The 27648-nt window shown below is 39.9% G+C and overlaps 2 protein-coding genes across 7 annotated transcripts; both read right to left on the reverse strand.

Moving 5' to 3' along the window:
• Positions 1-23: 23 nt before the first annotated feature.
• Positions 24-12454, reverse strand: tmie (transmembrane inner ear). Of its 2 annotated transcripts, none has more exons than XM_056391691.1 (4): positions 11964-12453; positions 8735-8852; positions 5762-5911; positions 24-470 (listed from the first exon to the last, which is right to left on the reverse strand). In XM_056391691.1, the coding sequence occupies exons 1-4, from the start codon at positions 12072-12074 to the stop codon at positions 217-219; spliced, it is 633 nt and encodes a 210-aa protein (XP_056247666.1). In that variant the 5' UTR covers positions 12075-12453; the 3' UTR covers positions 24-216. The 2 variants fall into 2 exon arrangements, with proteins under 2 accessions (XP_056247666.1, XP_056247667.1); XM_056391692.1 differs by lacking the exon at positions 24-470 and adding an exon at positions 4383-5151 and having other exon boundaries at positions 11964-12454.
• A 5565-nt stretch (positions 12455-18019) lies between these two features.
• Positions 18020-27311, reverse strand: ccdc13 (coiled-coil domain containing 13). 5 transcript variants are annotated; one of them, XM_056391358.1, is made up of 15 exons: positions 27039-27311; positions 26212-26399; positions 25857-26005; positions 25622-25764; positions 25352-25435; positions 25127-25240; positions 24904-25008; positions 24618-24788; positions 24349-24525; positions 23507-23716; positions 23218-23318; positions 22838-22900; positions 22623-22734; positions 21431-21541; positions 18020-21272 (listed from the first exon to the last, which is right to left on the reverse strand). In XM_056391358.1, the coding sequence occupies exons 2-15, from the start codon at positions 26394-26396 to the stop codon at positions 21213-21215; spliced, it is 1785 nt and encodes a 594-aa protein (XP_056247333.1). In that variant the 5' UTR covers positions 26397-26399; positions 27039-27311; the 3' UTR covers positions 18020-21212. The 5 variants fall into 5 exon arrangements, with proteins under 5 accessions (XP_056247333.1, XP_056247332.1, XP_056247336.1 ...); XM_056391357.1 differs by having other exon boundaries at positions 25127-25243; positions 27039-27310; XM_056391361.1 differs by having other exon boundaries at positions 22603-22734; positions 27039-27309.
• Between the last annotated feature and the right edge of the window lie 337 nt (positions 27312-27648).

Genomic DNA, 27648 nt, shown 5'->3' on the forward strand with positions numbered 1-27648 from the left:
AGACAAAATACCCATAATGCATGTTCTTATATATAATCTTTTTCTTTATTTTAAATATAATATCATACAAATATCATTTTAGAAAGAAATTGCCCAAAATGTTTGCAGTGAAAAGTATGAAATAATTTTTTTCTTCCAGTGTTTGTCAGTGGAAGGCAGAGTTCACTTCTGAGCTTTCTTGGCTCCCCCTTTAGCGCCTCCTTTTCCCCCTTTCTCTCATTTCTCGCCTTTTTCCCCTTTGTCTCCCTTCTCTCCAGATTTCTTTCCTTTTCCTTCACCTTCTTCTTTCTTGGCTGCTCCCTTTTCACCTTTTTCACCCTTCTTTTTTGTTGGAGCATCATTTTCATCTCCTTTCCCTTCTTTGGCACCCTTGCCCTCTTTCTTGACCTCCTTGGTCTTCTTCCCTCCTTTGTCACCATCCACTTTCCCAGACACTGTTGTCACCTCCTCCTTTTCTTCTGCTTTTGCAGCTGCAAGAAAAAAAACATGAAAAAAATGAGGGGTTAAAGGCCTCATGGCGGCATCAGGTATCATCAGGGTCCTGCCTCTAACAGTAATTGGAAGGGAGAATTAAACCCAACAGAAAGCCAGGCTAAGTAGGTTGCATGTAATGAAGGCACATATGTTTCTATCTGTTCTAATAAGCATGGTCTATTTATTCTTTTAATGGGATTGTTAGAAGTGCTTTCTGGGTGAGAAAAGCAGAACAAAGGTTTACAGTCAGCTTTGTGTGTGTGTTGACAGAAGACAGTGTTTTTCTCATTATTCTTCAAGAGGTGACACCCTGAGGATGTACACAGCCAACAAAAGATAGTGAGGATGAATATCTCCTAATGTTACCAGGTTTAGTTTGGTATATTTAGGTAGCAAGTAAAATAACAGGGGAATTTAGAATGAAAATAATTCCTGTGGACTTAGAGCCGTGGTTTGGCATTTTGGGAAACACACTTATTTACATTCTGGCCAAGAGTTAGATGAGAAGATTCATAACACTCTTATGTCTGTCCAGTAAACATAAAGCTTCAACCAGCATAAAGCCTGGAAAAAGCAGGAAACAGCCAGCATGACTCTTTCTAAAATAACACAATCTGCCTACCAGCATCTGTAAATCTCAATAATTAAGAAATTATAACTTTTATTTGTTTAATTCGTACAAAAAAAAAAAAGTATAAAAACGACAAGTTGTGGTCATGTGACGCAACCAGCAGAGAATTCACCGTGACGACAGCACTTCAGGAAGTTTATGCTGCCGGCCAAGAACGTTTATACATTTCGGTTTTGGATGTTGTTTACTTTGGACAGAGCCAGATATTATTATCAATTTTTTCTGCTAACTCTCTAGAAAACACATTTTCGGCTAGAAAGCATATTTTCCAAAATATCAAACTATTGCTTTAATTCTCTCTGACTGTCCCCACATCTTCTCTGAAGCAAATATCTCCAAACCTGCCTGATAATGTGTAAGAGTATACCTGCAAAAATAATAACAGGTTGGCTGCATGTGGAAATCTTGAACCATTAAATGTTCAAAAGTTTTTAAGCTTGAACTCTGCAGTCTCTTTGTTTTATGTAAAACTCATTTGTTCAAGTTATAGGCTACCTCATTCAAATTGTTTAAATTAAGATTTCTTTTTTTTTTTTCATGAAAACTAAAGGCAGTCCTTGAAAGGAATTTATTAAAAGGAAACATTAAACCCGTAGCAGTTGTTTTCAGGCATCAGATTTCCCAGACAGCTTTGCAAAATGAGAGCTGAACCCCTAAAAATAAAGCTGACAATCCTAACAGTGTCCAAAAAAAAAAGAACTATGCAAGACTTAACAAATTACACCTGACTGTGTCAACAAGAAACATTGGTGTGATTTTACACTTCAACAACTATTGTTTAAAATCTGTGAAAATTGCTCAAAGGAAAGACACCAGACAGGGTCAATGGAACTTCATTGCTTCCTTTTCTCTCTCTCTCTCTCTCTCTCTCTCCCTCTCTTTTTCCAGTAGCAAAGCAAACATTTGCCCGGTGCTCTACAAAAGCTGCAGAGACACTGGATACACAAACAAAGGCCAAGAAGCCAAATGACAAACACAGACCAAATGTCAGAAGTTGCCGGCGGGGGTCGGAGAAAACCTGAAATGATTTTGCTCATGTGTTATACTGTGTTGTCTGAATCCAGCGGACTTAAAATAATCAATCAACCATCAGAATGTTTGTGAATAGATTTCTTTGTGTTTTGACTGAATTCTGAAACGGTCTTCTGCTCTTATCCTCTGCTCGTACGCTCTTTCCTTTTTCATTTCCTGTGACAAAGTAGACGATGGATCAGTGCGGCAGGTTAAAGCCGGGGCTGGTGATGGCTAAATGGGGGGAGGGTGTAATTAAATGTCTGATTTCAAAACCCACGCGTGACTCACACATTGTTCCAACTTTGGTCAAACTTGGTGGGTTGGTGCCTTTTTTTTTTTCGCCCCAGTGTCCTGCTATTTACACACTGTGCACCATAGTGGAATAATTAAAGGTTAACATTGCCTTCTGCAAAAGGCCTTGACCCTGGCACCGTCACTAAATGTCAAAAGTTCAGAACAGCTACAACTGGTATAGTTTTTGAGGGCACAGTGCATTTTGGCATTTAAAAAACACAAACATGAGAGTTCATTCTGACTGAGGTGATATAACTTATTGTCAGGATCAGGACTGATGTTCCTGCTAGCCAGAAACTGTCTCTCTGATATCACTTAACATCGCCTGTTTTATTAAAATAAGTTTGTATTTTCATCCTTGAGGAACAAAGCCGGACTTGTAACCGGACCAAATTCCTTTTCGCAAGTCCGTCACTCATCAGTCGGCGTGCCGTGAACCTCAAACAACCTTTTCCTCGCTGCCCATTCAGAGCCACGAGGAGACAGATGTGTGAGGGGAGTGTTTGAGTTGTTACAAGAGCTGCAACAGTTTGGTGACACTGACACCGCTTCCATTTTCAGCCGTACTTGAAATTACACACTCCGCACTGCAGAAGAATCAGGTCTGCTGAGAGTCGATGCTGCAAGTATAAGTGACGTTCAAAACCCTGTCTTTTCAGTCCCTGCTTTTTATTGGATTTGTATGAGTGCTTGTGATGGAGAGGGAGAGAAAGGGATGACAGACAGAGACAGAGACGAAGACTTTGTTCCTTTTTTTTCTGTCTCACAATTTCAGACAGATATCGGCTGTGAAACCGAAAACTGCTTCCTTTTCTCGTATTTTATCCCCGATGCTTTTAACGGTTCGGTTAAGTACGTGTAAATGGAGGCGTGGAGAAAAGCTACATGGAGGAATGTCAGACATCTTAACGGTGCAAAAACTTTGGTCAGTTTAATCATACAGTTTACACAACACAAGTACCTTTATTTCTGATTTGATAAGCATCCGTTACGTCTGAAAAATATATTCATGCACACATCCAGGAGATGAGAAAGGGCATTTCTTGATCCTCATTTCTAACATTTAATTAACTGCTCAGTTATAGTGGGTGCTGTTTTTGCTGATTTGTCTGGAAGAACATTTCCTGTGTACTGTTCCTCTGCATAATCAAGCCCTCATTTTCTAAAGAAACTTAAAAAAGTTTTGATTATGAATTTCATTCTGTGTTTACTAGATGTTTACTGCTTCGCATTCAACGACACTGCATCCCCTCGATTTTCACTGTATGTGGTCATTTGGTTTGTCGGATGATTATTACATGTTGCATCTCGTCGTACCCATGACATAATCACTGGAGAAAGGCAGCAATTTGCATATTTTGCTTACATTTCTGTTCCCCTCCTCCTTAGTTAACCCAGCAGCAGACATTACAGTGTATTTTGTTGGGAGTTCATGGTTGAGAGCTGCTAATAAATATGTGTTCATCATCACTCTTTATAACGGCTGTAGTCAGTGCAGCCCCCTTAAGCCCCTCTCCCAGCCACATGGTTGATTAGTTAAATAGTCACGAAAGAGGATTTTCTCCAATGCATATTAGATCAAGTCTCTGTGGTGACTCTGGGGACTGAAGAGATACGGATGCTCTCGCCACAGCAGCTTCATCATGTGATTTTTCTTTTCATCCTCTAACACAGATCTCATTTGACACAGTTCTCATGCAAGAAAAACTTATTGACAGCTCGATGCTTTTTCTTCCATAATTAATTTCACAATAACCGATGACTGTACTTATGCACACGGCTGCATAATATATCATCCAGAGGAACGAGACGAGACAGATGTCAGTCCGTATCTGTCACCGATCTTAAAAAGCCACTGCTAGGCAGCTGAGATGGCTTAGACACACACAAGGCAACACACCAAATTCCAGAGAGAGAGAGAGAGAGAGAAGTAAGAACAAGAACAGTTAACCACAGACGAGACCAGTGCTGACATCCATGATCATATTTAATTAAGAGCAGTAGGAGATACTGTGAGTGATTTGCTTTAGTCAAATCTAATCTCAGGAAAGAAAACAGACAGGTGGGGGAAAAGACGGACACAGAGAACAGACAGGCATGCAGCGTGCGTTACCATTTCAACTGGTCATTTTCTCTTGACATTTTCATGCAAATATACTTGAAGCGAAATATGTGCATTTACATTAAAAACATCTAGGCGTTGAGAAAGAGGGGAGCCTCACAAATTACAAAAAGTATAAACTACATATAAAGTCCAGCTGCCCTAAAGAAGTCGTGATTTTTAGCCACAGTCAAAGTTGAATTTTCTCCTGCACAGTTACTGCAGCAGTGCAACTCCACAACCAAGCAAAATTTGGAAAATTAAAATTGTGCTTTCAAAAGTGATGTAGCTGAATGAAAGATGCATTTTTATTTTCTTGAATTTCATTCCCATGGCGTTAAAGGAAGACCAGATGGACTAACTGCAGCACAGACGGATGCTGGATGCATGAAGGTGACTTTTACAGTGGTTGCCAATGTATTACACTGTGTTTTTTAAAGTCACTCAGCCAAGAAGACTGTCTGAGAGAAGATTAAAAGAAAAGGTGAAAAAAGAAAAAAAAATCATCCCGTCTCAGGCAAACTGACGGAGCTGGAGGGCTCCTCGCTGACCCTAACTACTGAGAGCTGGCTGCTGTTTGCACTTTGAGGTTGGACCTGCTCAGAGACTGTCTGTACTGCAGAGGCATCTGAGGTAGCTGGAAGAAAAGCAGGAAGAAGAGAAGAGAAGAGAAGAGAAGATTAAGTATAACAGAGCCTAACACAGAACAGAAGTAAAGTAACCAAGTGCAGCAAGTTTTGTGAGGTGAAAAGAAGAGACAGTGAAATTTTCAGTAATTAAAGTTGCCCTAGAAAAGAAGTTATGTAAAAAGACAGCTGTCCTCTTAGCCTTAATCATAAAGTGGGACTACAACAGTGAAGTCCTGTAAGACCCTGTATTAAAAACTAAAAATTCAGTGTAGTATTAAATATTCTCCTCTGCCCATAGACAGAGACCCAAATCCAGCAATTACAGACTGGTGTATGGGGGCATAATGAGCAGTTTATTGATGTCACAGGACTTCAGTGTATGACCGGTCAGTTTTCAAACATTTATCTCCCATTCTCTCCTTTGCAGCCACCAGCATTTGAAGTTGCCCTGTGCAGCCTCAAACAGAGAACTACAAGAAACTGTGGCACAAGAAAAAGCAGGCAGGGCGATTCCAGGAAAGCGCCACAGTTGACATCAGAGTTAGAGCTCATGCTTGTTATTATTACCAATTTAATATAGTCATATTAATACTGGAAAGATATTAAAGTGGTACTTACATCCTGGGATCTCAGTCAGCTCATTCAGAGGTGGCACTGTCTCTAATGTGTTGGCGTATTTTTTGGCGGCTTGCCGTTGCGCGTGCCGCGCCTCTATTTCCTTTTTGGTTCTCGGGATTCGACATTTGAATATACAACACAGAGTGATAACTGAGGGAGAAAGGGACAAAAACACACGAGCCACTGAGTTGAATAGAACATGTCACTAATTGTGACATCTAATACACAATTAGTATAGATTAAAGTGTTTTAAAGGGTCATGGTACGGATAGTTTTGGCTGTATTTGCCCAATTTTCCCCCAAATTCCTGCATCCACTGCAGTACAGTGGTATAATAGAGGTTAATGAAACTTTTTACAAAATTCAAGCGTAGCACTTGACAGAAACAATGTTCCCATTATGGCAGACAGCCCACATCAGACATCAGACATCACAGTGGACAGTATCTGTAGGAACGGCTGTCTACAAAACAAATCATCCATGAAACCAATGACAGCAAGGTCAGTGTGGCGTGGTAGTGTTGGTCTGTCTGCCTGTTGGTCGACTGGTTCTTTTTTTCAGTCGGTCCACCACTTTGATCTAAACCGAAATATCTCAACAACTATTGGATAGAGTGCAATTTTAGACTTTGGTGATTCCCTGATTTTCATCTAGCCCCACCAACAGCTCCAATTTTTCACACATCCGGTCAAATGTTTCAATATCTACCGGACTGATTGCTACAAAATTTTGTACAGACATTCATGGTTCTAAGATGATGAATCCTGGTGACTTTGATATTCCCCTGACCTTTCCTTTAGCACCACCATAAGGTTCACATTTATGGTTTTGAGTGAAATGTCTCTAAGCTAATATAAGATGGTGAAAATCTGTGTAACATCTGCATGTTAGCGTTTACCACAGAACAGACAAGCACAACATTATCCTGAAATTTGCTGACGCCACCACACTCAGTCGTCTGATCACTGGAGGTGACGAAGCGGCGTACAGGAGCGAGGTGGCCAGACTGGTGATATGGTGTGACAACAACAATGTCTCTCCCAACACGGATAAGACAATCGAGACAAAATTCAAATTCATGGTGCGTCCACATCAGTGATTACCTCAACTGGACATGAAACCCAGATCACGCAGCTGGTCAAGAAAGCACAACAGCGGCTGTACTTATGAAATGATGAGTATATTCGGCATGTCACCGAAGATTCTCAGCAACTTCTACAGCTGCACCACAGAGAGCATCTTGACCAGCCGCATCCCACTGGGCACCGCCATGGACTGCAAATGCAAGCGGAGATTGGCAAAGACTGCTGAATAGATCGTCAGGGTGTCCCTTTCACCTCTGCAGGACATCTACCAAAGCAGAGTCCACAGAATATACCCTCCAGAATGAGGGACAGCTTTTATCCCCAGGCTATGAGATCAACAGATCTAATCCACTACCCCTGCCCTCACCTTTACCCACCTCACCATACAAGAAGCAGATCACATACACACTGCATACTCACAGAAACTCACTCACTGTCTCTATACAGAATTTTGTCACGTAATAATATTCTGTATAATGTATAGTGAACATAGAGTTCTTCAGATGTTTTATTCATTTTGTTTGTTCTCTCCTGATATTTTATTCATTTTCTCTCATGATTACATTTTTCATTTTTTTACACTGACATTCAGTGTGGAAGGTAAAGGAGGAATCTCATAGTACAGGAAAAACGGGGGGGGGGGGGGGGGGGGGGAGCACATGTACGCTTACTTCCTCATTGAGAAATCTGGATCAGGCCTTGTGCCCCACCCACCACCACCGATTACGTTACGTTGACAGGTGAAAGAGCAGTGCCTATTAAGATGGTTAGCGGAGGAAACATCGGAGAAACTCAGCTACACATTTCAGCCTCGGTCAGGTGTTGTTGTTGCATCAAACTCAGCGACTAGGAGACGTTATCAGAGTGGTAAGTGTAATTATTTGTTGGTGTTGTTTGTTAGCTTGTTACTGGCTGTGCTTGACATAGTGTTAGCGGCTGTGCTAATGCAAACTCTAGCTCTCTGTGCTGACAAGGTGTCGGTGACAGGTGAAAGAGCAGTGCGTATCATGATGGTTAGAATTAGAGGAAACACTGGAGAGACTCAGCTACATGTTTGAGCCTCAGTCAGACCCAAACTTCAGATGTTGGAGTCTATTGTGCACCAAAATAGACAACTAGCAGACATATCAGTCTGTAGTAAACATCTTCTATTTGTTTATGCTGTTTGTTAGCTTATAAACGGCAGTGGCATGCACAGTCTTAGTGGTTGTGCTAATGCAAATTCTTGCTCTCTGCACTGACAAGGTTTCAGGTTTATTTTGCCTGCCCACCTGTCCCCGCAAGTTGACAGGATTGGCTCCTCGCTGTTCACTGCATTTCCAAAGTGGAAACACGCAGTCACGGTGTTGACTGCTTATTTGACTCATGTCTTATATTATAATAAAAAATAAAAAAAACTCTTATGGACATAAAAACTTGATTTTCATCCAAAGGGGTCTTTCACTGTGAGTATGACAATGAACACTTTGACTTGACTAGAGATGTGCAGATCTGCAATTTTTCAGTCTTTTGAGCTCCAAAAACAAAGTTGTATGCACCTCTCTTGTATCAAGGTGGAAGCAGAAAACTAAGATGTAAATGTCAGAACCTGGGCAAATAAAACCAAAACTGTATCAATGGCTACATAGCATAGAGGAAAGTGAGAATATTTTTAATTTGGATGAACTGACCCTTTAAACAAAGACTAGACCAAAGAGTAGTAGAAGATTTGTTAGTTAACTACTTTAATATTAGATCCACTTTCCTTATTCTACAGTTACTGCTGTAAGTACTAATCACACTGTGCTTGATGATCATACTGTGGATAAGTAATTACATGCACAGACATCTTTGCCCTGCACTTATTTCTCATTATAAACAACAAAGTGATTTCAAGCGATATACTGACCAACTGCCAAGACAAACACCGCAAAGATGCCAATGACCTGCCATAACCGCAACCCCCAAAAAACAACAGTCTCTGAGGTCACGGGGTCCGGCTTCTTCGGGGGATCTGTGGGTAAAAGCTGTAGGGGGGGGAGAAAACATTTAAGCATCTGCACAACATGAATAAATCTTCACAAACGGGTCTAACAACAGCGAGCAAACTTCAAGGAGTAAAACAAGATCTCAAGCTTCACATCATCTAAGAATTATGCTTGGTTTTCTGTTCAATGCTTTGATCTTTAGGCAATGTAGTGTGTCAGTACAGTAATTGGTGTGAGATTTTTCAGTCACTTCTTTATCTTTCTGACTTCAAGAGAAAATGAATTAATGATGAACCCTTTTTGAAGCCAATATACTGTACAAATTGCAGTCATATATTAACACAATTCAGATATGAAAGAAGCATTTGAAATCCTCAAAAGGGCACAGATTCCCTAATCACCAGTTATTGCACAAGTGTCACATAGACAAAGTTTTCAGTGGTAATTCCAGTCTCTTCTCAGCGCAATTTATCCACAAGCATGCATCTAATGTTGACATATTCATTTTATTTGTTATTTTTCCTGTGTATTTAGATGAATGAAATTGAACTGAACTGACATACAGTTCCTGGCAAACAGAAGCACCCCAAGACCAAACCACAAAGCTGACTTGGAAAAGAAAAGCTGTTTCTTTTAAGACATGGGCAAAATGTTAAAAAAAAATGAGGAAGGCCTACGTGCAAACTGCCACGGAAACAGACACCAACATAACCTGTGGGTTTCTCTGCCTCTGTCTCCACCTGAATCTTCCCTTGCTCGGCACAGACAAGTGCTCCAACCCTGACCGGCATGCAGCCTGAGTAAGCCAGTTTCCAGACTTTTCCTGCATGTTCTCTGAACTTTCACAATGGTCTTAGGTGCCTTAATTCTCTGCTGCACAAAGTTCAGTCAATAGTGACCAAAACGAACACTTTCCGCATTTCAAAACACCCCTCTCTCCAGAGCTGGGGATTGGGGAACAATAAGTACAAACAATGTGTGTGTGTCTTTGCGTTAGATCAATGTGCCTTGGATCAGCCAGCAGAGCATCTTTTTTCCTGATAAAACCACCGGGAGGATTTCTCCCCCGTCTACTGTGTATCGATCACTTGATTGGATCATACACGGTTGTTTTGGAAACTCTATACTTTAGTCCATACAGCAACAAGCAATGGATCAGAAAATGGACATTTATTACATTTGTTGCCTTTATTGATATCACCATTATGAGGTCAAATAGAAAAATGGTCTAAGAATAAGTTGAGATGGTGATACAGTAAACACAGAGGACTGAGGCTTTACAGGAGAGAAGGAATAAATGAGTAAATCCTCAAAAACCCACACAAGTATGTACGCAAATCGGAATTTGTAGGTAAATTTTGAGCAAAGGCTATCATTATGAAGGATAACCATTTGCATATAAAGTTTTCGAGACAGTAAATCTAAGTATTTTTTACAACCAAGTAAATCAACAAGATGTTACTGTAATATTTAATGTCATTGTCCTTTATCCTTTGTGCCAGCACCAGGGGCAAAATAACCTGTTGTTTATTGCGCCTGATATCGTATTACTGAATTGTGACAGTGCAAGCAGTGTTCAGGGCCCCTACAGTGTTTGTCTGCAGTGGAAGACCCAAGAGGGTGCAAAGAAAAAGAAAATGGTCTGAATGAATTTACACTGTGCTTGTGCAACTCCCACAGACGGATTAGCCTTGATGAGGATATTTAGCACCGCTCTTAAATAATAACGATTTTTTTTTTTGCTTCAAGAGTGATGATGTAACACTAATTCTTTCCCTCTCGAGGGGCATTTCATGTGGCAGGATTAGTGGCTGTAAGCCTCAAGTTTCCTTTTGGTGGAACAAACAACAGAAATGCAGAATCATAATGACCTCTAGTTATCCAAGTACCACATTTATTACATATTTTTGTTTGGTGCATAGTTGAGTTTCTTCGCTTGTTGCATATTCAGTGAAAGTGTTCTGTTCTGTTTTGTTTTTTCTGAGATCCTTTAGGGAATAATCAAGGAAGAATAATATAATTTAAATTTAAATGAATTAACTTTTGAAAAAAGTGAGAAATCAGCACTGTTATACAGATTATTCCACACGTAAAGGACCAATTAACAAGTCATACTTAACAAAACTGATATCCTGTGTAAAGAAAGAAAAACATACAAATATGTGCCACATACCTACAGTATCTGGATTCTATTTCCTGATGTTTTTTCTTTGTTTTGTTTTTTTTTTATTTATATTGTTATTATATGTTTTACCTGAAGTTAATTAGCCACACACAACGTCTCTCCATTGTCTGACACCTGCACATGCTGACACTATATCTGGCCTACAGCATTTATTTACTGGGCATCATCTGTCACCAACTGGAACTTGACTTTTCCACTTTTTCGAAAGCTCTGTGTGCGTCATACCAGCAGCCACAGGGAGGCTGTTTTCTGTGAGTTTCTTGTACTTTCTCTGACCTTCTATAATAAGCTCAATAGTTTGTTTTGTTGCTGCTCGTTGCTGGATGTGAATGTCACATGTCAGAACAGGGTTATATGTGTATAAATACAATTTAGTCAGGACAGTACATAAACGGGATTACTCATACATTTGTCAACAGTATTCAACATACAGTTTGTTGCAATGTCAAGGCTGGTTTGTTCCTATGGCTTGCTTCCAATGCCTGTAATATACAAGCATAACTAATGATTTCAAAATCCAATATAATAAAGGAGTGTTTTGTCTGATATTTAGATCGAGATATTTTAACACGATGCACAAAGGGAATTGTCTTTTTCTTCAGAAGCATCATTATTTTATTACCTTGTTTTCGTGAAAACATAATGGGTTTCAGCTGCTAGTTTCATGGTCTGATCACAATAGTCGAAAGCACAAAAACAACAACTTGTCTGTACCAGGACTCATCTTACTCACCCTCGTGTTTGCAACCATTAAAACGTGTCAGACCGTATAATGTATCAGGTTGTAACTTATGGTGAGTCACACCTCATCCAGTAAGGCAAACAAAGCAACAACTCTGGCGACCAAACAGTAAACATGAATCACACAAAGCTACGGCAAAGCACCTCCACCCACCAACAGAGAAACCCTCAGGATATTCCTGAGAAGAACCTGTGGAGGACACGGTGATGTATTAGGCTCTTACCTCAGGATCCGGGATCTGGGAGAACACGGAGGACAAGCACTGAGACAGCAGCACTGCTCCCCAGCCCCGCAGTAGGAGCTGAGGTGGACATACAGGCTGATCCCCAACCATTCTCTGCCCCTCGTTCTCCCTGCAGCCACCCTGCCCCCTCTCTCCCTCTTCCTCTGCTTCCTCCTCTTTCTCTCTGTCTGCCTGCCCGCCTGTACTGGCGCCGTGTACAGGACGCGACCACAATGGCCCTGGGTGATTAATGGTCACTATGGTGCTGACGGCGTCCTCCCATCCACAGTTGTCTGTTGCTCTTCTCTATCTCCTTTCCTTTCTACCACAACACCGCAGGCACTCAAAAAGACACACCAGTGGTCACCGCTGTAGCTGAGCTGAAAGCTGCTCCACTACAATGGAGGGAGCCAACCCTGCAGTTAGGGTACATTAATTAATTAATAGACCTGGTGTGGTTTACAGCTAGCTCATCCTGCTGGGGACAGGCAGTTCACACAGTGTGGGGGGATGGGCAGTACAGTTAACCGTGAGGTCGGCCTGCGCAGGACAGGGAAGCAAATGGCTGTGAGCGTTATCATCTTCATTGCCTCAGAGTCTGGAGTGTAAAACATTCTCACTGCCTCGTACCTTCAATGTGGCAAAACAGCAAGAGCAGCGGTGCTGTGGAATCGGATTTCAATATGCACCTGCCTAAGGACAAAACTAAAAGTTGGAGTCAAATTACTTTGGCAGCAGTCATTTGTGTTCAAGTCAGAAGTGAAATTAATGTCATTTTTAGTTATTTTTGCTTCTTTTATGGTGTGTATGGTATGTTGCTGCCCTTAATCCATATGATCGCTTTCTATTATGTTTCCAGTGATGGGAAAATTATTCTATATATACGTATATTTATATATATAAATTTTATAACTAAAAAAAGCCACACCACAAAATACGGAAATACTACCATTCAAATATCCTCAAATATGAAAAATAGAAGTACAACTCTAAAAATGTATTTTAATGCCACACATGGTCTCCGTTATTGTGACCATGTCTAATTCATTCATAAATCTCTGTTTGTGTTTGAACTACAGCAACACATGATTTTCTTTGTGCTTATTTCCTTTTTTCGCTTATGAAATTTTAATTTGTAAACCACCCGATACTGCGAATACCAGATACAAAAGTACAGAAGAAATAATAATGGTGTTAATTCCCTCTTAAAAGTCCTACAAAAGGCAAATACCACAGGAAACACTTGAACACAGTAAAGTACGAGGTAGGGCTCTTTTAGCCACTTGGGGGCAGTATAAAAGTTGCCATATAGACATTCGGGAGCAAAACTTGATTTGGGGTCATGTCTCTGGACACCATGCAAACGAAAGCTCAGTAATGAATCTATTTTTAGCTGTGTTTTTGTCTCAACCAACTCCTGTGAGATTGGCCTACTTGTGGTTCATTAGCTGATAAAAGCTCTACTATATTCACAATCTTGTCGCCAACTTTGTCTGAAGTTTGGTGTGGGCAGGTAGTGTACACTGGGTTTATTAGAGCCTTTTGGTGAGCCAGAGCCAAGAAAGTAATCTGGTACATAACCTCCCGTCAAATAGTGACATGCTGGTTTTTGTATGGACTTAACAAATGAGACCTAACGTTTTAATTAGTGAGCTTTAAAATGCTGGTCAGCAAATTTTGTTTCCTGGACGGAAGCCAGGTTAGCTGTTTCTCCCTGCTTCCAGTCTTTGCGCTAAACTCAGCTAACCAGATGCTAGCTGTAGCCTTGTATTTAACCAACAGAGACGAGTGGTATGGATCTTCTCATCTAACTCACCGCCAGAAGGAAAATAAGTGTATTTCCCAAAATGTTGAATTACTGCTTTGATATAAAAAAATTTTGATAAGAGCATTTTACTTGGGTATATTTTCATACTTTCCATCACTAGATGTTTTCTGTTTTGTTTTCATTGCTAACAGAACATACTGCCAACATGGCTCTTAAGGTTATCTTATCTGTCCCTATTGTGAACCTCACATATAATCTTCACACCTACTGCTATAACAGCCAGACATTACACCTACACTTACTTCACAGATTACGTACGATTTCAGTTAAACAGCTGTAAAAGGTCGTACTGCATTGCAGAGAGATACTTTTTACGTCAAACTCAATCATCATTCTCATGTCTCAAGGAAGGTCTAAAAAGTCCTTTAATGAGAAATGCCATTCGTCAAAACGGAATCTTTGTCATTATACTTCCATTTACTCAACCTTTTCTTTTTCCTGGATAGGACTGTAATTATCAGTGATGAAATATCTTGTCATCGAAGATTTTCTTTCCAGGAAAAGACACAAGGAAACGCTCATTTATCACCATAGAAACTGAGTCACTATGCATGTGTATTGATCAGGGAACATACACTTACATTAAGTATGTAGTACACAGGGCTGTAAACTAACTTTTTGGCTCACCTGCCAATGGGACCGGTAGATGAAAAAATCTACCGGCCAAGTAAATTTTTTACCGGCCAAGTAATAAATTGCCTCTTTTTGTTACATATACATCTGTTTCAGTACTTTTCATTGAGATAACAGTGTTATATAGCGATATATATATATTAGGAAAGAGACCAAAATATTATTCAAAATACATTTTTAATATTTTGAATATTCAAAACATTGCGAACATGGGCAGTGCCAGTACCAGTTAACCTCCTGTTCTGATAACAAATGATAATAACAAAATTCAAGGAAAATAATAAAAAAAATAGAACAGAACAGAACAAAGTGGATCAGTGCATGATCTTTGGTCTCTTCTGATAAAGACGTCAGAGCAGTCACGGCAGGTTGAGTGAAGAGACACTGATTTGCAAACAGCGTGACATTTGCTTCCTTCGTGCTCTCGGATGGTCTCGAGTTTCATCGTTTTATTGCCAACCACAAATTAATTGGTGCGCTGCTTTCTCCTCTATACTCTTTCTTTTTGGGTCACTCACACCGGGTATGTGCCTCCACATTGCTGCGCCGGAACAACACTGCGCGGGCTGGTGGTGACGCGTGGAGGCTGATTTATACTACTGCGTCAAGTCGACGCCGTCACGACGCAGAGCCTCTGCGTCGACGTGAAACCCCGACACAGAGCCTCTGCGTCCGTCAACGTGCACCTCCAAAAATGTCTAGGCATTTTATCGCAGCAATGTTTTGCTATATTGTGACAAACACTTACCTGCCCCATGGCATGTAGCCCTCCAAAATTTAGTCGCCAGGGGAATATTTTAGTCGCATTTGGCGAGTGGCGACCGTTAGTTTACAGCCCTGGTAGTACACTTGAATCTGACTTCCCTGATGATGATTAATAGGAAATGTATGCGAGCAGCCTGCCGCCCCATCCTGAGGGTTTTTGGTGATAATGACAACCCTTGTCCTCAGCCTTTAGTCTGAAATGGCTCCCAGTGATTGGCTTTTGTCAGAGGTGTTGAATGCAATCACCATACCAGTGCTACATCAACTATGTCACATCAAACTCATGGCATATAAAAGAGTCTGCTGTGTTTTTTATCTGGTATGCACAAAGCTTAAGTTTCATTTTTTTTTTAGTTTTTTTTTTTAGTTTTTGTTACTAAAGCTCTCTGTCAACCAAGTGGTATTTTCAAAGCCAGCTGGAGAAAAATCTGTGAAATTCTGCTCCTACTTGGTTTGAAATTCTATTTTTATTATAGTTACTGCAACAAAGTGGGATGGAAACGACAGGAAACAACATTAGGTGATGATGTTGTTTTGTGCTGACATTTTATTTGTAATCAGAGTAAGTTTAAAGACATTAAGTAGCTAAATCAATGATTATTATTAGATGTCTGTTTTTACCAAGGTCAACGATGCACCAGCTTATCTAACTGGAACATTTTAGATGTGAAGCACATGGTGAACCCACTCACTCTTTCAAATGTTAAGTGATTGCACCATCTTGTTTAATTTCGCGTCATTACCGTTATAACGCTGCACTTGTGATTCCCCTCACTGCAATTTTGATTCCCCCTGAAATTTTCCTTATACTTGCATTCCAGGTTTACCAAAGGAAAAAGTACCAACGGGACTAAGTGAAATGTACAGTACATACTGTTACTAAATTAGTGTTAGAGTGTTTTTACAAGAAATGATAAAATGCACAGTCCGTTGTTAACCAAAATAGTATTAAAGTGCGGTGTGTGAATATTGCATGACTGACACTATAGGCTAGCTGAATGATAAAAGTGACGTCAGCATTTTTTGAAAAATATGAAATCTACAGTCTAAAGCGTGATAAACATAAATGTTTTCACGTTTGAATTTGATAGATCTGCATTTGCTGTCAGGACATCTATGCCAAGTCCCTGTCTTCTAAATGATGTTGATGGGCAATTTTCTTATATTTTGAAGTGTTGCTGAAGAATGGATGAAGAGTGACATTTTGCATCTTAAAGTCTGACGCACTGAAGGTGATATGACTTTTTCTGGTTGTAATATAGGGAATCAAAAGGCCTCCTACAGTGGGACAAACTCTTGAGTGTTTGACATTTTCGTCCTATGGCCGTCTGCTGAGCTAGATTCTGTGATAGAGGAAACACGCTCGGAGCCATTAACGCCTGGTATCAGAGGGTAGAGGACAAGTAAGGTGGTAGAGCCTCCGCTTAGTGCCTGGAAATGTGAGATAGACTTATCAAATATGTCTTTTTTTCTGAATTACTCATCACCTTTAGTGTAAAGATCCAGTTACATGATAAATAGAGGCAGAATGGTGTGTTCAGGATGAAGCAGCTGAACAAATTTTGCAATATATTGCAATAATAATTGCGCGAATATACCATCCTTTAAATAGAGCGCTACATAAAGAGCTACAGCGTATGAATCTCTGCTGACACAATGAGGACCCATTAAGCATTAATGATGGATGTGATTGTTGTCAAAACAAAGCTTCACACATTTATATTCATAAAGCATGCAGATAGTATTTCTCTGAGTGATAAGCAGCCTCCCGGGGGGTCGAGGTGGCTCAGCCAGCAACATCATCCTCTTTTGTCTCTCTCAATTATTTTGGTCTCTTTCTACTGTGATCTATCAGATGGAAGGTAAAACTAGAAATATCAACAGCCTGTGATCAGTCAGTCTTCAGAAGGAAGCAGATCCCACTGGCAGTGATCATATTCGTGAGCAAAAGGTCAATGTCATTGTGTCAGCATGTGTTAAGGGACTTGTTAAACAGCTCTGTTTGTTAAGGGGCTTGCCCTCACATTACTGCTCCTCCTGCCCTGGAGCTGCAGTCAGCACCAGAGTCTTTGTGTGTCAGTTAGGCTGGAATATGAAGGATATCTGCATCAGTGATGATGGCCACACATGACATGGCCAGTGATTCTAACTTCCAGGAACATATATCTAAATGTACAGACCGTATGTCTTTTATTCTCTGGCAGTGGCAGTTTGTTCAGGTGCATTAAAATGCAACAATGAGCAGCTGAGTACCAAATACTGAATAAAAAACAAAACAGCCATTTCTTTCATTGCCAGGACTGTCATCGGATGTGAAGCAGTGTTTCCTGAAGACACTGATTATTTCCGAGTTTGACAGAACACAAATAGCTATTAAATTCTGAGTGAGGAAATTGTTCTACCATTGGGGGTTGTTACAAGGACGAGTCACGAGTCAAGAGTGATGGCTCGGTTTCTGCAGGGACTGGAGGGGCAGCCTTTAGTGGCAGTACATGCAGGGGACAGACAGCGAGGAGCTACAGTTTGTCAAAAGATAACGGTTTTCTAAGAAAGGTTGTCACCACTTCAGAGTCAGTTTGTTTTAGTGTCGGTTTGCTCTCTGTGCCTTTGCTCTGTCAAAATATTTCAGTAGCAAAATACAGCTGGTGTATTATGCAGTCATGTCAGCACCACAATATATTCATGCATTTATGCTACATATATAGAGCAATACATGTTTATTCCTGCTTGTCTGATTTACAATAATGTCTCTACGAGGACATATATTGTACCATTATTGTATTTATTCATATTTCTATTTACTCTTTAATTCCCTCAAGAAGCAAAGAGATCACTTTCCTTTACAGTTTATTGATTTGATCACAACTGGGCTATCACAATGACAATAAAAATGTACTATTTAGAATAGATACTGCACATTTCTAGCAGATTAAGCATACTTTATATTAAGTCCTTGTCATTTTTGGCTACAGATTTCATCATTGCAGGACAATAACAGGTCACTGACTGTCAGAAAGACACATCAATAGTTGATAAATGAGGTGATATACAGTACGTGACTAACTACACTGCCATCTAGTGATGTTGCCTATTTTTAAACTTGCTCAAATAAACAAAATTACATAAAAAATTTAAAAAAAAAAAGCAGACAGTATTGACATGCACTTCACTGCTCCAGAATACATCTATTGAGAAACTGCAAGGGAAGCCAAAGTAAAAAAAAAAAAAAAGATCAAACATATCTTCAAAAGTTTGACATAAGAGAGAAAGAGGCAGAGATCAAAATCAAGATCAGATAATCCATTGACAGAACTTGCCTCCATACTTGATTTTGGATATCAATGGCAGCAACAATTTTACTCATTCGGTTGACTTTGACGAACATTTCACTTGTAAAAAAAAAAAAAAAAAAAGTGCTTATCATCGCTTCAGCACTGTCATGAAGTGAAGATAACAGCTCATTATTTTATTTCTACTTACTGTAAATGAGCACATTAGGACTCTGCTGTTTATTTTCTTTCCATTACATGTAAATGAGACGCACTGGGAGATGAATGGACTCATAGAGGCACAAACCGTTTTCTGGCCTGAGTAAAGTTCACAGATCCCTCATATACTGATGGCTAACTTTAACCTCTGCGTTCACAGCTCCACTATTTACTTTAGTTTCTGGATGCAGTCAATGGTCTGCAGGAAGCATCGGTCCAGAACGAGGGAATACCTCTGAGGAGAAGGATGGAGAAAGGAGTCATTCAAACCTGGAATGACAAATAGGTGAGGCTGTTTACGTATGCTGTGTTTACATAAGTTTGTGTTTGGTTTGGTGGGTTATTGGGCATTTTGGAATAAATCTACACCTTTCTGCGTAATACAGCTACATAAAACAATATTAAAATTGTTTGGCATAGTGTAATTTATTTGAAAGTGATGACACTCTCTAATGACTGAAGTCAACAAGAGTAGTTGCATCTATCTGTGACAACACTGGGGTTTAGCTGAAAATACAGGGAAATGAGTATTGAACAGCAATAAGCTTTATTTAAAACCCCAAAGCTGGTCATTTTGGCCTTGCTCCTATCAAGTAGCACATGTTCAAAATAAAAGCTTCAGATTACACTTTTTGGAAGATGTTCTACATGCTCAGGAACACTGACTACACTTTTATATGAAGTTGTGTTATTGCAGATGTTAAAAAAACAAACAAACAAACAAAAAAAACAACGAAAGACAAAAATGTATTAAGTGAAACATTTTCCCTGGAATCGGATGCAGTTAGGGACCATGACAAGTATTTGCTCCATCAACACCCTTTGTGACGCACATTGCTATATTTGATACACATTTGGCAATCCTGCAGGACATGTAGTCATAAGCCTCACGGTATCTCATCTGTTCCTCCAATGACACATCTCACTCTACTACATTAAAAGGTGCCTCACCTTCTATCCAGGAGGTATTCAACACAAGCTGTTTTTTGTTACTCTGAGCATAAAGGCTTTCTTCATCATGTCCAAACGCTGATATTTTTGTCATGTGGCACTTTCTCGCTTAGTCCAATGGGGACCTGCCAATCTCCCACAGGGTCCTGGAAGAAATAGTGCGGTATTTGAAGCAGCACACTAACTCAGCCATGGTTTTAAATTAAGCGTGATGTGGAGGGGGGAAGAGAAGGAGGGCGGGGTGGGGTGGAGGGGGGTTTCTGCTGAAATCCTTTTGGCTACATCGGAAGAAAATAACTCGGATGTTAGTACGAATGTAGGGGCCACTCCCACCAGGCTACGCATATCCAGACAACATTTGGAATTTAGGAGAATTTAAGATCACACAGCCATACTGTACATATGTGTGACATGCTCTGGGGAACGTATGGAGGACTACAGCGGGAGTTTGTGCAGCTTGAGTCCGCATTCATTTCCAACCACTATTCCCACACAGCTGGTTTCAAGTCAGAAATGATTAACAGTAATATTTAAAAGGAATATTGAAGCTTTTGGGAACTTAACTGAGGTGTTTACTATTTGGATTGGCCTGTCACACATTTACGTACAACCATCTGGGGCCAAAAAAAACTAAAAACTGTAGCAAGGTAATAGCCATGAAGGATATATTGAATATATTCAAAGCATTTAGTGAAGATTTAGATTCCTTTTCATTGATTAAATTAGATGTCTCATTAGTTTATAAAAATATTTGAAAAAACAGATATAGTCGCTAACTATACCTGCAATGCACTTAAGGTTGCCAGCGGAAGAAAAGACATACATTGATTTAATAAAATGTGACAGTGACATTTATAAAACAGCAAGCAGACAAAATATGAAACCATGGAGAGACGTCTTATCAGCGTCAAACATTTCTGTAATCGGTAGGAACACTTGTCTGATGCCATTAGGGTTAAGTTGAAAGCTCTGCTACTCAAGGTACTCAAGTGGTTAAACTGACGTCACCCAAATGCAGAAAGGGACCACCATAAACTGTCGGTGAGGGTTCAGATGAAGAAAAATAAGATCTGTGTGGTGTTTGTGAGGCAGAAGAGGAGAGCCTGTTTCCTGCAGGCTGATGTTTGACACGTGTGACAGGAGAAGGTAGGGCTCAGCTGGACGTGAGGTTGAACAGGGACCAGCCACTTCCCCTGGTTAGTGTCTTGTCTGGGCTGTCACAGAGCCTGCAGGAAAACATGCTTGACTTGTCTCATCACGTCACTGCAGAGCTGCAGGTCATGGTGGAGAGTGCTCTTTAGCGATGCCCTCAGTGCCTCCGTTACCTCCAGCTGAATGACCAGCCAAGAGATGACATATAAGAGTGACTTGAACATCTCTGTGCAGTCCAAACGTGAGAGTCAGAATGAGCGCTGTCCATAGGCAGTGTGTCCACTGCCATGCATCGCTGTTTCTGTTGGTGTAAATTTGATAGTTGGAAAAACAAAACTCAAGAACAGTTCAAAACATCTACAGTGTTGACAAAGTTAGAAACAAAATGTTTATGAATGCCAGTCAACGTGTTGGACAGCCTATTCAGTTTGTCTATGGACCGTTCCTGTTGTTTATAGACTCCTGCCGTCCTAGCACTGAGGGACACTGCTCCTGAGGGATGACAATCGTGACAGCCACAAGCAAGACGGACAAGGGAGAAATTAATGAGTCAGAGCATTAAAATAAAAAGTGTAAAATGAAAATCTGCTTGACATTGTCACATCATGCTGCCATACCAGTTCTACCCTTGCTGCTTGCACAGTCCTTACTTTGAATCTAATTTTGTCCTCTCCAGCTGCTGCTCCAGGATCACTGTGCTGCGGCGCTCCTCCTGATACTTCTGCTCTGCCTGCAAACACCTCTGGTTCATCTCCTTTTCCCTGGAAGATTCAAACAAAAACAAAAATGAGTTTCAATTAAACAAATGCAATTCTTCTTGAATGTAACTGTAGAGGTGGACTAATGACGCTTTAGATGGACATAAATATGTGAACAAATAAATGTACTTCTATAATTACGTACATGCACAATAATCAAACTGATACATCCAGGTAATTGCCTATATAACTTTTAAAATTGCTTAATTATGTTATTATCATAATTAATTTAATTTAATTAAACTTAACCTAGAACATTGAGTTTCTTTTAAGTTAGCACTGGGAAGATCTAATACTAACTTAACCTGAGGGCTATAAAATAAAACTCTTTGTTGTTTTAGTGCACCCCTCAGTCAGGATTTGACTAAAGTAATAAAATGAACTAAAAACAACTATTGCGAAGAACCCCGCAGTACTCAGAGAGCAATAACAATTGTCTATAGCCTTGAAATAGGCGCGTACAATGGGCTACAAATTAACTGAATATTGTGGTGATATCATGTTGCAACTTTCCCTCATGCCTAATTAGAGGCGCTCATCTTTATGATTGATGCACAAAAGTGTCCAAATTTCCAAATGAAAATAAATTATGAAAAACGAGATTTCAAAGGTTCAGTTCTCTTTGTGTGAATCATTTACGTAACTGCTGCAAAACAAGGTCATGGGTACTGCCATCTCTGGGACTAGCTGCTGACATGGCTGATATTTCATTAAATTAACATAAATTCATCTTTAAGTTAGGCAGTCTAACATTGGATAATTGCAGTAACAAGGGTAACAAAACGATCTTCTAATTGCTTTTGAAGATCATGTTTGACCAGTGCTACTGGCACAAAGTGTCCCTGTGTGTCCCCTGTGTTTGTTGGAATATTTTGTTAAAATCAGTAGAAATTGTTTTAAAGTTCCAGATCAGGAGACATTTTTAAGTTTATGTTTCTCCTAGATGTGCATTTCAACAAACACCATGGACCACTGACAGTGAAATAATGGAGCGCAATAAAAAATGTGTTCAGCAGGAAAACAACTTCATTGACAAAAAAAACAATTTCTGCAGTATATATTACTTTATCTGTAGGATGTTCACCAGCTCGAGGAGTCTGTCCCTCTCCACACAGAGGATTTTATATTCACTACACTGCGTCATGAGTGCACTCACATCAGCTGAACATTGTGGACAATTTGAAGAACCTGGAGCCCTGAAAACAAAACATTAAAACATTGTTTATTCATAATGGTAGCTAACTAGATATAACATTGTATCAGGAATGGTATAAACAGAGTAGCTTCATGTCCACTTACTTGAAGTCCACACTACTTCTCACAGAAGGCAGCAGCAGTTTATGACCAAATTTAGAAACTGAACTGGGAAAAGAAAGTTGACAGCATAATATGAACAGAAATCCCAGCAGAATATGCCGACAAAGCTGCGAGACATGAAACAAAATCAATAACCTGATTACAGGAAGTCCCCCATTAGCCAGAATATATCATTAACCCTTATCTTGCCATACAAGATGTCTGACATGCCTGTCACTGTAACAGTTAGCAGAGGAAATTAGTTTAAGATGTAAATACATCATACACCGTCTTAATGAATGTCAATAGCTAAATGCATTCAATTAACTAATAATATTCATATTCCAATGACCATTTAAGCATCGTTCCATTAGCATACATACCCTGAAGATGTTATTCTCTTGTCAATGTCTCCCTCTTCAGGGGCAAAGCCTGCACTGCAAATTGTTGTCTTGAGGCTGGACTGCACTTCCATGCCCTCTTCCTGTAAAAGTTGTGAACACACATTTAATGTCTTGCCAAATTTATCTAAGTCAGTATTTTTTAATCTATGAAACAGCACAAAAACACAGGAGTGAATGGTGAAGAATTGGTTGAAAAGTTTGAATAGACAAATTTTAGGGCAGCTTGCCAAAACGTAAAGTTCAACATGACATTTGCCTTTTTTTTCACCTTAATGGAGAGCTGCTGGATTTCCTCCTCCAGCTCTTTGATCTTGGCTTCTTTCTCAGCAACCACCTGCTTAAGCTTCTGGATGAGAGTGTTGTGCTCTGAAGGCTCAATGCTCAGCTGGCGTCTCGAGCTCTGCTGCGTCTCCTTGCTCTGTCCGTTCTGCTGTTTGCTGAGCCGCCTCAGCACCTCCTGCATCTGGGTCTGCTGCTTCTGCCAGAGGAAGATGAGATAAGGAGCAGGTATTGTTGAGAAAAACATGGTAAAGCATGGGCTCATCACTTCTTTCTGCATTCTGGGGCTTATTTTGACTTGTAAATATGATGTGAAATCTGTCATTATTTATTGTTATTTGGTATGTGGAACAAGAGCTGGATTGTTTATTTAATAAACCATTGCACCAAAACCAAATGTATAAAGCATTTCATACCTTTCATGGACCATTTACTTCTAAACTACAAATTGTCAAATGGGCTTTAATCATGTTACACATTCAACCATACTTAATTCATGAACTAAATGTACGCCTGTTGTTACTTGAAAACCTAAAAACCCCTCTAACTGCAGGAATGCTTATCTTGTCCATGAACCATATGATCCCATGATCATTCAGGCTTATGAACACCGGCCAAAACCTTATGAATAAACCCCATACTGCACTGTAGTTAATCTGAAGTCATGTCTGGTTTTCTTACTGAAAAGATTATCTACAGTTTTTCATATAATAATTGAAAATGTAGTCAAACATACTCTATAAGTCTCAGAACAGCTTCTGTAAAATCATAAAATCAGACACGAGTTTATAAATGTAACCGTAGATATTTTTCTTTTATCTAAATGCTTACCAGCAAAGCATCCACAAGCTCATCATCATGTTTACCCTTCTCGAGCAGGGTGGAAATCTGGACCTTCAGAGTTTTCACTTCTGCAGACAGAGATTTGCTCCTGGCTTTAGAGGCTTCCAGCTTTTTCTTCACATCCTCATGGTCTTTCAGGAGGGCCTCGTAGTCCACTGAGATCCTCTATACAGTAGTGGAAAGAGAGCAGGGCCTTTAAACATGATAAAATTCATATTTCTACTCATCAAATCCCGTTTGCAAATCTGTTTACACACCTCGAACGCCTCCCTCTTCTCCTTCTCGATGGTGCGGATGTAGCTGAGGTTCCTGTCTTGGGTGGGGGTTTTCAGAAGGTCCCCCAAGCCAAGAAATTCTTCCTCTGCACTCAAGACACTTGGCTGTCTCCGCTGAGTTGACTGGTTCAGCTGCTTCTCAAGATCCCGTACCTGATGAAAAATGTCCACTTTTTTGTGAATGTTTTCTACACACTTCATTGACTCTGTTATGAACTTAAGTTTGTATTTCTATGAGAAGGACATTATGACTTCATTTCTAGCATACCCTTGTCTGAAGAGCCAGTATCTGCTGAGAGCGACCTCTAAAGCTCCCTGGGCAGTTTAGTAATTGCTGAAGGTTGACCTCCTCTCCAACCTCACTGATCAACACCTGCAAAAGCAGTAGCAGTTCATATTTTCAAACACAGAAGTCACTGTGGATTGATTATATGAATATGCGGTGTCCTTCTTGAGCAGTTAGACATAGGGCAGGCAAAAAAAGATACTACCTTCTGAGCTACTTTCAACTCCTGTTTGGCGGATTGAACCTGGTTGCGAAACTCAGTTACTTTCAGCTGGGCAGCAGCTAATTTTTCCTGTAGGGATTTCACCACCAGATTTTCCTGCTTTGAGAACAAATTATACATGATTCAGATCGAGTTGCCATCGTTACAATTAGGAAGACATAAAATATCCTTTTGGTCCATTTTGACTACTACTACTACAAAAATTACCTCACAGTCTTCAGATGACCTCTTATTCTGTGGCTTTGTATCAATCTTTTGCCCAGGTAGAGAGTGCACCAAAGCGGTCTGAAGCTACAAAAAGGATCATAACATTATAATTATTCATCCATTAATTTATTTCGTCTTCATGTTATTCCACAGATAACATGATAAACAACACTTCATTGTTTAAAGACTGTAAACAGTTGTGTGCTGAAACAATGAAATTCCATTCAACAATTCAAATTAAATGATAAACCTAACTCAAAACTTTGTTACCTCTTTCTCAAGCTCTTTTATTCTGTTGCTGTTTTGCTTCGACTTAATCTTTTCTCGCTCAACTTCAGAGGTCAGCTCTCTGTTCTTCTTGGACAGCTCAACAATCTTGGTGGCTGCTACATCCCCTGCCAAACCCGACGTGCCTACACGGATGGAGTCGATGAGTCATGAAGAAGCCGTGACGCATCTCTAACATCACTGTGGTGAAAAATATGTGCCAATTATGGTATTATACCTGCTAAGGCCAGTCGTTCCTCTTCTCTTTTCTTCTTAAGGTGTTTAATTTCAAAATCCTTTTCACTCAGAAGTTTGAAGAGCCGACCATTTTCATCTTGCAGCTCTCTCAGCTGGTCCACCAAATTCTGATTCTCATTCTGCAGAAGTCTATAGGAAGGCAATTAATTGCACGTTAAGAGCATACTTGTTCTGATTTGTCAACCAAGATTATTCATGTAAAAGATAAATAATTCCAACCTTAAAGATTTTTGTATTTCTACTCTTTATAACTAAAATGTATCAAAGCAATTGCTCAGGTAAAAAAAAAAAAAAAAACTTCAGTAAACATTTAATTCACTCTTTGTAAGACTCACCTGTCATTTGCAGGCAGGTTGTCTGCCTGCATGCCTTGTTTTGACAGATCCAGATCATCCTGTGAAACACTGACATTAGGCTTATCTGATTCTTTCTCCTTTTTTCTTTCCAGTTTTCTTTTCTCCTGTTGTTTCTGTAGCACTTGGAACTGAAGCCGCAAGTCATTCAGCTCATCATGCTCCATGATCTATGATATATATCACAATGAGAAAATAATCAACTAATACAGCAAAGGTGGAAAATGACAGTGGAAATCAATACATATCATATAGTACCTAAAGTTAAGTGACAGTTTTCACTTGAACGGTTTTACCTGAACAACAATAACCATTATATTTACCAAATTGGCCATTATAGCTCAATCGTTTATGATATTCTTCTAGGAGGCCATATACAAATACATGGTTAATAAATATCCTAAATATGTGTTCATCCATGTCAAATTGGCAGCAATCACGGATTTCCCCAAGGGGATAAATAAAGTATCTATCTATCAATCTAAGTAAAATGTCAGTGTCCTCCCTCTTGTTGTGTACAGAGACATTACTATAAAGCATGCGGTTGTTATTGCTGAGCCATTTGCTAGCCTAAATTTGGCAAATCATGAGCCTAAATCGAATGAAACTGACTCTAGTGCTCTTAGCAAAACACCAGTATTTGCTAGGCAGATTGTCAAGCAATTAGCAAGATAAGGTTGATGTTTATGGTAATGTGAGTGATATACATCGGGCTGCTCTCTCAGAACTTTAACTCTAGTCTTCAGTCCCATACAAAGTTAAGGTTTTATATTATTATGGTTTTATAAAAGAAAGAGAAAATAGCTCACCTGTCATTTATCCAAGTAAGGTCCCTGTAAGCGAACAGGAAGATGTTTTGCACCGAGTCGCGACGCTCCTGTATCCACAGCAACGGCCTTCCAGAGGCTCAGAACAAGATCTCGCGGGAGCAACAATATAGTCATCAGTGACCGGGATGTTTTGAGTGTTAACTTGCCTCGGTATGTACCGCATGAGAGGATACACCAAACAGGATATTCCGGCACAGAGTGTCGGTAAAACAATAAGCTTCATGATGTATCAAAATATTACGCAGCAGGCTGCATACAGCTGGTAACGTATGTAATCAAGAAGGTTTTACTTTCCTTACTGTGACAACTATTTTGATGCTACGTGTGTATTTTTATAGTACAACAAAACTCTACCGAATCCTGTGTTGTCATGAGAGTAGCAGGAGACGATAGACGTATTTAAATCAAAATGCAAAACATTTATTAGTGCAGCAGCCAATATGTCCAACTTTCGCAGGCTAACAAGCACTGCTCCTCTGTGTGACTTAGGTTCATACGGAGGGGCCCGAAGCTTCCAAGCGGTGTCTTCGTCATTCTTCGGCTTATAAGTTGCAATTCGGCATGTACTGCAAGTGGTGAGGGCAGCCTG

The sequence above is a fragment of the Seriola aureovittata genome, chromosome 12, assembly GCF_021018895.1.
Source record: "Seriola aureovittata isolate HTS-2021-v1 ecotype China chromosome 12, ASM2101889v1, whole genome shotgun sequence".
NCBI classification, from domain to species: Eukaryota; Metazoa; Chordata; class Actinopteri; order Carangiformes; family Carangidae; genus Seriola; species Seriola aureovittata.

What these genes read in the sequence shown, in the direction of transcription:
- tmie (XM_056391691.1), bottom strand. Translation starts at nt 12,074, where the DNA reads ATGGTTGGGGATCAGCCTGTATGTCCACCTCAGCTCCTACTGCGGGGC. An exon ending in CCCAGATCCCGGATCCTGAG is followed by an intron (nt 8,853 to 11,963) that starts GTAAGAGCCTAA and finishes CCCCCCCTACAG; the next exon opens with CTTTTACCCACAGATCCCCC. An exon ending in GGTGTTTGTCTTGGCAGTTG is followed by an intron (nt 5,912 to 8,734) that starts GTCAGTATATCG and finishes TTTCTCCCTCAG; the next exon opens with TTATCACTCTGTGTTGTATA.
- ccdc13 (XM_056391357.1), bottom strand. Translation starts at nt 26,396, where the DNA reads ATGGAGCATGATGAGCTGAATGACTTGCGGCTTCAGTTCCAAGTGCTA. An exon ending in GGTCATCTGAAGACTGTGAG is followed by an intron (nt 25,244 to 25,351) that starts GTAATTTTTGTA and finishes TTGTTCTCAAAG; the next exon opens with CAGGAAAATCTGGTGGTGAA. An exon ending in AGTTGAAAGTAGCTCAGAAG is followed by an intron (nt 25,009 to 25,126) that starts GTAGTATCTTTT and finishes CTGCTTTTGCAG; the next exon opens with GTGTTGATCAGTGAGGTTGG.